The sequence below is a fragment of the Thermobia domestica genome, chromosome 14 (assembly GCF_964235325.1).
Source record: "Thermobia domestica chromosome 14, izTheDome1.hap1.1, whole genome shotgun sequence".
In the NCBI taxonomy this organism is placed as follows: Eukaryota; Metazoa; Arthropoda; class Insecta; order Zygentoma; family Lepismatidae; genus Thermobia; species Thermobia domestica.
The window spans coordinates 145,626,308-145,637,318 of NC_137467.1; the positions used below are offsets into that span (position 1 = coordinate 145,626,308).

The 11,011-nt window shown below is 34.2% G+C and overlaps 1 protein-coding gene across 2 annotated transcripts in view; it reads left to right on the forward strand.

The window, feature by feature from the left end:
• The window catches only part of LOC145670388 (uncharacterized), a 382,033-nt gene extending 373,180 nt beyond the window's left edge, over window positions 1-8,853 (forward strand). For both annotated transcript variants that reach the window (XM_081739007.1, XM_081739008.1), the window contains exon 6: window positions 5-8,853. In XM_081739007.1, coding sequence (XP_081595133.1) covers window positions 5-3,069 — 3,065 coding nt within the window. In that variant the 3' untranslated portion in view covers window positions 3,070-8,853. The remainder of the gene's footprint in view (window positions 1-4) is intronic.
• The last annotated feature ends 2,158 nt before the right edge of the window (window positions 8,854-11,011 follow it).

An 11,011-nucleotide genomic window follows, 5' to 3' on the forward strand; every position in this document is an offset into this window, starting at 1 on the left:
TCAGGTGAACCCAAAAATCCGTCTGCACCGGAGAATGAAGTCATTCAGTCGAAGCCATCAGATTCTTCAGTGCCAGACATAAAACCAAGCAAAACAATATTAGAGAAGTTGCCAACAGATAGTGGTGTTAGCAAAGACAATTCTCAAAAGGAATCTTTAGCCTCTGTAATCATCAGTTCCGAAGAAGTCAAAGTACAAAAAAGCGAATCCCCTATCTTTAGTAGTGTAGAAGTTCGAGTTAATAATCCAAAACCAGAAATTTCAAGTATAGTTGAGATTAAAGGCGAACCTGAAAAGAAAATTATAGATGTTTCAATTAACAAAAAAGTTAAAGAAGATAATAATCATAAGAAGGTTATTGAAATTTCTAGTAGTATAGAAGTATCCGATAACCCTAGCAAAAATGTTATTGCTCCAAGCACAGTGGTAGAAGTTGGTTCAAGTTCTGCCGAAATTCCTGCCGTTGTAGGTAATAGTATTGAAAAGGAATTCTACGATTTTCTGTCAAAAGAACCAGGTGAAGTTATTGATGAAACTTTTAAAGTTATCGACCTAAAACCTAGCAGTAAAGTTAATGTTAGGGTGAAAACTCGAGAATCTGTTGAAGTTCGAACTCGTGTAAATGTCGTAACACAGACGGACATTAAAACTCGGGTTTCAACTGCTCATCACCATCATCATGCTCCTTCCAAGAGCAAGAATGAATTTCCAACTGGTCTTGTAACAAAATTGGGTGGAACCATAGTAAAAGATGGTCTTACAACGGTACATGAAACACGAGTCATTGGAACTTTTATCTCTGGTAAATATGCACAAATCTTACAGAGCACCTCACATATTTACCATGGTAACTCTAAACCGCAACCAACTCCAACATTAAAAATCTTGAAAACAGCCGCTCCGCTTATTGGACATAAACACAAAGCTGCTCCTCATTTAGATCCAACCCCTGCAGGTTCTCTGTTGGAAGAAACTGTAGCTCTTCCCTTGGAAGTCCTCTTCAGTTCTGTTCAAGAACTAGGTCCATCGGCAACTTCCAAGTTTAGTTTCTCCTCTCTACATGATGGAAGGCGTGACGATATCTTGTCATCAGGATTCCGGCTGCGTCCAACACCATCCAGACGTCCTGGTTCAAGGACGGATTTCCTCTCCAGACTTCATCGCAGTCGCACTGCAACTCCTCGTGAAGAAGAAAAGGAGGAAAAGGAAGAGGCCCCAAAGAAACCCACCAGCTCGAGATCAAGAGCCCCACAAACTTTAAGACCGTCGTTCCGATTTTCTGGATCACGCTTCTCTAGAACATCTTCCCCAGCATCGAGCACACGCGAACTAAGCACTGTATCCGTTTATAGCGAGACTCAGAGTAAAACGCCTTCAAGACGCTATCAATCATATCGCAGTCGCACAAGTTTCCGACCTAATAATACACCTGGGACAGAGTCGTCATACACTAGAAGAGGATACAAGCCCCGTCATACGTCTACAGATCAAATATCACAAGCGTCAACAAGCCTTTACAAATTCAAACTTTCGCGCCCAACTGGACGATGGCAATATAAAACAACTCCTAAACCAAGAGTCAACATCCGAAGGCAGTTAGATGACCAACAGGAAGATCCAGAAGAAAATGAAACTAATGCATCAACAAACTTACCCCAAGTTTCAACTCAAGTTTCTGTTCGACAATCAGATGGAGAAGAATTAGAAGAAGAAACCACTTCAATAGAACTCCCAGATGATGACGAAGCACAGGATCTTCAACCTGCACAAGCGGAGACGATTGGTATTGATATTTCAACACCTCCTGGTTTCCAGAACGTATATTACGAAATAGCCACTATCAAGTCGCCTTATACATTCCAAGTTGGCACTGTAAGAAACACAAGATTCATCACAGTCACATCGACTGTGGAAAAGACACTGGAGCCTGCAACAACAGCAATTGAACCTCAACCGACAACAGAACCTTTAACAGAAAATATTCTGGCAACTTCTGCGCCTTATGATGACAACAATATTTTACACCCATCATCTAGCATTGCTACTCTCCCACCCATTGGTTTAGCAGGAGATGCCGAAACTCCCCCATTGGAAACGTTGACCGAAACGTTTAATACAACACAATTAATGTTGAAAACTCATATACTTCCTGTTTTTAAAGGTACAGATACAATTCAATATACACTAGTGCAGTCTTACCATATAACACGTCTAGTAACTGCTATTAAAACACTGCCTCCGATGGAAGTATATCAGTTTATCCCAAGTCGTACTCTGAAAGAATTTAACACGTTATTAGAAGAAGCAGGATCAGAAAATCGTGAACGTCTTCTGAACTCTGAGCTTGAATTCGGAGAAAATGATAACGCTGCTGAGGATCTACCTCCTAACGCACAGGTTGCGTTCCCACCTGATCTAGACCTCGCTAATGTTGGTTCAGATTTTGATGTTTCCGATGTCGACAAGAAGCTTGGTGGTCCTCAAATTTTGCTAAAGGCCCAACCTTCCACTCCTCCTACCACACCTCCACCACCACCGCCATCAACTCCTCCCCCAGCTCAACCGACACCTCAACTAACCCCAGAACAACTTCAGCAGTATGCATATCTCAGATTCCTTAATCCAGTAGCACCAATTCCGCCCATTCCTAGTGTAATTACAACGTCCAAACCTGTTGTAAAGACCGAGACAATATATGAATCACATGTTATTCCAATTTGGAATGGAGTTACTACTTCTTACAGTACTTTGACGCGACCTGTGGCAACAGTCAGCAAAACAGAGTACGAATATGGAACAACACAAGTAGCTGCACCAGCGAATCCGTTTCAGAAGTTCACTGTGACAAGCACCCCTGTTGTAACCGAAACTATTATCACAAGCACTGACAGTAAAGTTCTGAAACTTACATTCGGTGCTAAGACGGCCTACACAACACTCTATTCTACGACAGTTGTACCTACTGTTATCACGACATATATCACAACTTCAGTACCTGTTCAGGCGACGGCTGGTTTCCCGTCGTTCCCGTTCCCCGGTGCGTTTCCTGCATTTCCATTTGTTGGTTAATAATGGTGACAGTATTAAAAGCCAAAATTATTAAAAGAAAATGTGTATTATCCTATAACAGGACTTATGACACACTCTATTACTGTCCTAAACTAAATAATTGGGCAGAAAGTGTTTCTCAAGGAAATGAACACTGAATCACAAAGCAAAATGAATTTTTGCTTTTGATATAAAGTGCTTGAAAAAGGGGTATACACGACATTTGATAGAAAATTTCGTAAGGACTCCTAGGATAATGAGGTCATTTTTATGAGAAGGACCCATGTAAGAGGAAAATACGAGATACTTTTCATTTTGAAAATTCTTAAAACATTGTAACAAACGATCTTACCTAGAAAACAAATTTACCAATTTGTATATATTAATTGTGAATATACGTATAAGCTTCCACTTATATATGAAAATTCGTTTTCATATCTTGTGGTACTATTCTGTATATAAACTAGAATTGAGATGGGGTATTACTTGGCTGTTGGTGATATTCTGTAATTATGCAAATGTTCAAATGTATTTGTACATTACCAGTGCTTTAGGGTGCGTGTTTGTACTGAACAGTGTTAGTTCGAGGAGGAGTATGTGCGTTTGTATATGTCTTGTTAGAATGTATCAGTGTATATGTATATATGTGTGTGTGATATATGACAACGCATTTAATACAATTTTTTACATTAAGTTGTTGACACAACGCTAAAAATAAATTAGGAGCTTAAACAAGAAAATATATATTTTCTGAAATTGCTGAAGTAACTTTGTATTCAAAATCTAATCAGGATTAGATATTTATTACATAGTTGCGTAGCCTTTGTAGCAACGTAGTTTTCAAGCATTAAAATTATTGAAAACAAGATGGTATTTTGTTGATATATAATTGGAATTTAAAAAGAAAGCATTAGGAATGTACCACAATACAATCAACAATTTACAATATGAGAATATAGCCATTTCAAGAATGTTATACCATTTCAAGAGATTATCTGCCTATACAACAAAATCTTGAAGCCATACATCACAGTTACCCCACCCCAATCTGTCCACTCCGCCCAATAGGATCGCAATGTTTTGAGCTAACATTCATGGTGGAAACAAAGCTAGCCAATCAGATGATGGCGAAAACGAGAGTAGCCAATCAAATGTGCCGATGCACGGTTGCTTTTTGACTTCATTCAGTTAATAGGATGAAGTTGAAGACACATATGGGCAGATCCTCTATTTTATAATATCCTTGCAAGATATAGGATCACACTTTCTATTCAAGCAAACAACCATGCAGATTAAGAATATGAGGATCACTAGATAAACTGCTATTACATAATTTTTCTTGGTTCAAATTATACCATAATGTGGATAGGAATCTCATTTTCTTCGTGCATGCCAAATTCATATTTATAATATGTCTACGAACTGTTACACCATGAAAGTGATATTCATGAAAAAAAAAACGCACCAGTCTGTACTAGATCATTATAGTTCAGGACGGGGCTAAACTGATGATGTCGAACTGCAGAGCAGGGCTATGGCTGGAACGAGCACACTTGTTACTAACAGTGTATATACGTGTAAACATATATTTGTTTATAACGTTAATATCTGCGTGAGGATATCAACTGGCGATTGTAATGTACACAGGCAACTAATATGTACACACTTAGGTATCATAACAAGATTTTCCCATTGTCTACTTTTCGCCTTGACTAACCAATAGCACAGTTGCATAGTCATAAAATATGCTGTATATCTATGACTTGCATCCTTGTTGCCTACGTAAATAAGTTCCTTAAACATCACTCTTCATTGATGAAATAACATATTTTACGTACAAATTTCTGAAAAAGTGGGCCCCATATTCTTAATCTGCACTTAGAGAATATATGTTTGACTATTGTTTAAATGTGACACAACCAATTTCAACCAAATAAACTTACATCTCATGTTGTTACATCCAAAATACATACATGGAGACAAATGTTAATGAGTCCAGTATTTTTCAATGTTCAATTGTTTTCTCGACTCAGTATGTTATTTAAAAAAAAAGCTGTAACAGAGTTATCTATATTTAAATAAATGTCCTAAATATAACCTATGGAACCTATATTATTGCAACTTCTTTTTATAAAGAGTATAATATAGGCATAGCCATTACAAAAATTAATACCAGTGAACTTTCATTGCTAGCGAGAAATTATTAAATATTACGCTTAGATGTTTATTTAGAACTTTAATTCAAGTAATAATATTGGAAATTTCAAAAACAACCTGAACTTGTAAAGAACATATATACCAATGTCAGTATCTTCTATGCGTAGTTGAGTATTTTGAGATCTGGCTTATACTAAAACTTAACACAGAATTGCGTTGAAAAATAAATAACATTTGTTTACACACCTGTTGAGAATATGTAGAAATTATTAAATTGCTTTCTTGTTTAGAAATTATTTTAAGTGACTTAATTTTGTCATATGGCTTATAGTGACTGAAAGAAGTAATGGAGACTTTTAAAAGATGAAAATACATTACGTGAATGTTTAGGAACTTTTAAAACTAAAAGTTTTTCTAAACCTTTGGAACTGTTTAAATCTTTCATATAAAGATTAGATCGACAATGTTCCTTTCGCTATTATAGTTTTTGTTAATCAAGGGTGTTATAAAATAGAGAATCTACCCATATATATATTCATCCTATTAACTCAATAAAGCATCGACACGTTTGATTGGCTACTTTCGGTTTCGCCATAAATGTCGGCCCAAAACATTGCAATTGTACATTGGGCGAAGCGGGCAGATTGGGGGGTGGCGAAACTGTGACGTCTGGCTTCACGATTTTGTTGTATAGGCAGATCCTCTATTTTATAACATTCTTGATGTTAATGGTATTCTGAGACGAAACGAGGTGTTTCGGAAACAAGAAATAGTAGATATAAATTACTTAATGAAAATAGTAAACTTAAGAGTTAACAAACAAATATAAAGTTTTTCGTGACAATATTATAGTAAGATATACATTTAATAAGCTGCATTTAATATATTTTGCTATATGTATTTAGTATCTTCATATGCAAAATGTTAATAGAATTCCATCGAAATGTTCTATTCAATGAAGGTTTGTTGCATGTTCTCCAGAAATTAATGTATCTACCAGTATGTTGTGGTGCTAAACATTTGACTACATGTATTTTGACCCCATTGTCAATTTTTTATATGCCAATGATATACACATAGGAAAAAGACAATATTTCTTCAACAAAACTCAAAATGTAAGAACATCTTTTGGTATTGTGATTCTCCAAGTAACATACCTATGCAGTAAAGAACAAAAATCAAATTGTTTCTTTTTTTACCGATTAATAATTTATATACTGCAAATGATGTTCACTGAATATCAGTAATACAATAGTAATATCTATGGCATCCTAGAAAATGTTTTTTTTTAATCGTAAAATAATTTGTATAGTAACTGAATATTTTTAATCACTTTATTTACCTCAGTAATGTGTAAATATGTATTCAAAGTTTAAACCAGTGATTAAACTTAAGAGAGAATAGTTTTAAAATAAATACTTCTTAAAGATTTAAATACAAAATGTGTCGATTTATATACCAAGAATAAGTGTTAGAGTCAAGAGTAATAATGAAGTATTTGTATAAATATATACTTACAAGCAAGTGCATGCATGTAAGTCTTTGTTACCACGTTTCTATATATAAATATATAAGAGAAAACTCTCATATGTTAGAAATTGTGCAACTTTTCTAGTATTAAAAGCTAGAAAACAGTTAAATTAGAAGACTCGTCTTGTTTACCTGACAACCATAATTCAAAATTTAAAAAGGGCCTATCGAGTTTGCCATAAGTACCAGACTGGGTCAAAAGTCATGTTGCGTGCTAAATCCAGTTTGAAGATTCCAAATCCAGATGTCTGAGATATTGCAATCACGTAATCTCTGCGTGGGGAGTCCTGGGCAATTCACAGAAGATGCATATACTTGATCATTATTATTAATTTTATTCAAACGACTTGACTTTTGACAATGTTCTATTCATAGTTACCGTACGTGCTATACGTCGTTGTTAACTCTTTATTATGTCTTTGCAATAAGCTAGGACAATTTGCTTTTCGAATACAGAATCTACATAGTCTCTTCTACATTTGAGCTAAATTTCACCCATCTCCCTCTTTTGGTTTTTGAGATAAATGAAGAAATTGTTTTTCATTAATTTTCCATTTACATTAATCTTAATGTTTCGTGCTTTTTGACTATGTTCCCATCCATTTTAGGACAATTTGTTTCTGAAGTATAGAATTTAGTCTGTTCTATATTTAAGCTGAATTTCAGTCATTTCCCTCTTTTCCTTTTTGAGATAAGTGAAGGAATTATTTATTTTTCATTGATATTCCATTGACAGTAACGTTAATATTTTGTGCTTTTTTGACTATGTTTAATCCATTTTAGGACAATTTGCTTTCCAAATATAGAATCTACACAGTCTCTTCTACATTTGAATGAATTTCAGCCATCTCCCTCTTTTGGTTTTAGAGATAAGTGGAGGAATTGTTTTTCATTGATTTTCGGTTGACATTAATGTTAATGTTTCGTGTTTCTTATTATGTTCCATCTATTTTAGGACAATTTGTTTCTCCTATATTTAAGCTGAATTTCATCCATCTCCCTCTTTTGGTTTTTGAGATAAGTGGAGGAATTATTTGTGTTTCATTAATTTTCGATTGACATTAAAGCTAACGTTTCGTGCTTTTTTTTTTTTTTTTTTTTTGACTATGTTCCATCCATTTTAGAACAATTTGCGTTTTTAAATATAGAATGTACACAGTCTCTTCTACATTTGAGCTGAATTTCACCCATCTCCCCCAAAGTCTGTTCGCATCATTGCAACCGGATAGGCCCTTCGTTTGTTTGAGTAGATTGACAAGTTAATAATTTGTGGTAATTACATGAAGGACGTAGTAAATACCAAATAAGTGTATAATATATTCGAATACTACATTACGTGAAATCAGGGAATAACTAATAACAGGGAAAATATAATAGAGAATTTGTTCAGCGATTAAAGTGGTATGATACATCAACTGTAATTAATATATGTTTTTCGTGGTTACCAGTTTCTATATAATAGCTGAACTCACTAGCGATGTTGGTACGTTAATTTTATTTTTAAAAATATATATATTTTTTTGTAATAATAGAGTTATAATGTGGAAAGATAAAGGTCAATTCTGGAAAGGTTGGTAATTTTCCTCGGAAACAAATTCGTTTCAATCCATTCTAAACGAGAATTTGTTCCGCTCAATCGAAACTTTTACTTCCGCTGGATTGAATCGTTTACGTATTCTGAAGTTCTATTTACTTCTACAATCTCTGTCTGGACATTTTTAAAGACTCACTGTCTTCCTCCTCATGTCAAGCAGAATCCAGTAGAGTTTTTACTGTATTTTCTTAGTTTCACAAATCTCAATTCTTCTTCTAAGTCCTAAGTTGACCCGTTAATTATGTTTAGTCAAACAAACTATGGTTCCGCCGAAGAATCCGATTTCTTTCAGAAATTAATGTCTTTGATTCTAGTAACGATTTGAAACGAATCTTTCCGAAATTAATTTACCACCACTAATTAAAGATAATAAACAATTTATGTTGCAACTGCAGGACTTAAAATACATGTCTTTACTTTTTAAGAGAAACAAGAGTAAACTAAGCATATTTTTGTGTACACAATGTGAAAAAAATAAGAAAATAGGTTGAAACGTTTTGTTTTTAATACAAGGAGCAGTATTATCGTAAGAACCAAGATGGATAACAAATATTTGGTCAGATAAAAAATTACGTATTATTACAAAAAAAGTTTGTTTCATTATAGACGAAGATGTTTCTAGCAACGTAGAAATCATGTAAAATAGTTGATCAACTTATTCTCCAAAGTTTTTAAACTGAAGCAAAGAAATAAAACTGATCTGAAATCATGCTATTGATCCATCTTGTATTAAATTTTACGTACAAAATGATGTTTTATTTTTTCAAGAATGTCAATAAAAGAAAGTGAGAAATAATTTGTATTGTGTTTAATTTAGAAAAAAAGTTAGCTAGAGTTTAAAATTTCCAATAAAATAAAATGACTAGCGTATTGTGTGTCGAGCGTCTACAAGAAAAAGCACTAATCGAAAACAAGCTGTAAATATTGCATTTGTATTTACATTGTCCTCTTTGATACTTAAAACCGTGCTGTAGTAACATGCTATATACCAGGGGACTCTTGATTCAGCCTTTCTGCTCTCATTTTTCCCAGGATACTTTGCGGTCGATTACGTCATGTGGAGGTATCGCCAAGGATGTTATAAAATAGAGGTTTTCCCTTTACCACAAAATCGTGAAGCTATACGTCACACGTATTCTATGATTGGTGATTTTCTTACCTGTGAAATGTTATTCCAGGTAATTTCTCACTCCTATTTATACATCCATACGTGCAGCATGTAACCAATGTATAATATAAATCTGAAGCAACGACTTAAATAAACGACAGACACATTATATGTCTACATATAAAGATCGAAATGTTTTGAGCCAACATATATGACGGAAACGAGAGTAGCCAATCAGACGTGCCAACGCTAGTTTTTTTTTTTTTTGACTTCATTCAGTTATTAGGATGCAGATACATATGGACAGATCCTCTATTTTATAACATCGTTTGGTATCGCGAGATATCATTCAAGGGAATAAGTAAAATACTGCATACACAATTACGCTAGTTGATATACTGTTTCAAGATGGGCAAAAGTCCCACCACATGACGTCACGGACACGAAGCCAATCAGAACTCCAAAGGTGAACTGGGGCTACCTGTTATTTTATATACCTTGGCTGCACACGATAACTTTACGTTTACGCATATTATCTACTATAATCTATACGTTTCTATTCCATAGTTTTCAGTGTAGACTAGGTATTGATTATAAATACATGATTTCGTTGCAGTATAAACAGTGGTGCTATTCAGCCAGTTCGCACCGGTTCGTTAAAACCGGTTGCTAAAATATTTCAAGTTTGCAGAAGCGTTTGTTATACACAGATATAACAGTAAATTTTATCCACTTATACGCAGAAATAATAAATTTTAGTTAAACTATCTTTGTTTTAGAAATTGCAAGGTTAAACATATGATCTCTCAGAACAAGGTATAAGCGTTTATTTCTTAATCTCAAATGCTCAAATATCAAGAATGAGAACTGGGAACACATAAATGTAGCAGTGAGGGTTATTTATATATGAAACACATAAATACCATTATCAAGAATTGTCGATCCACTGCTGAATTGTCTTTTCAATACTTTTTGACAATCATGTATATTGGATAATTCGTTTCCGAGATGTTCACAGTGCTACCTAATTTCGTCATACTACCAGGATGCTGCTGTGTAGGTCTCTACTCGTCACGTGTGGTATCCAGTATAAAATTTGCTTTTGTCTATCTTATATCAGTTACATGGTTTGTTTCCTAAGAGAGTTATATCTACTATCTCTGTCTGTCTGTCTGTCTCTCTCTCTCTCTCTCTCTCTCTCTCTCTCTCTCTCTCTATATATATATATATATATATATATATATATATATATATATATATAGAGAGAGAGAGAGAGAACCAGTTGTTAAAAATTAGAATAACACCGCTGAATATAAACAAAGAATAAAAGTAGTGTAAAATAGATGAAAATGTGATGTGTGCACAAGTTTGAAAATGTTATGGTGCTCTACATGTTTTATAGAACTGATTAATAATGCGAGGTATCTATTCATATAATGATATCTACTATTAACAATAACAGTTTCTCGATGTATCAACAATCACATCATAGTCTGCTACAGAATGATAGTATTTATTTCTAATATTATGTTGGAAAATAGTGATGAAAAAACCTACAATACAGTGCTGCAGAT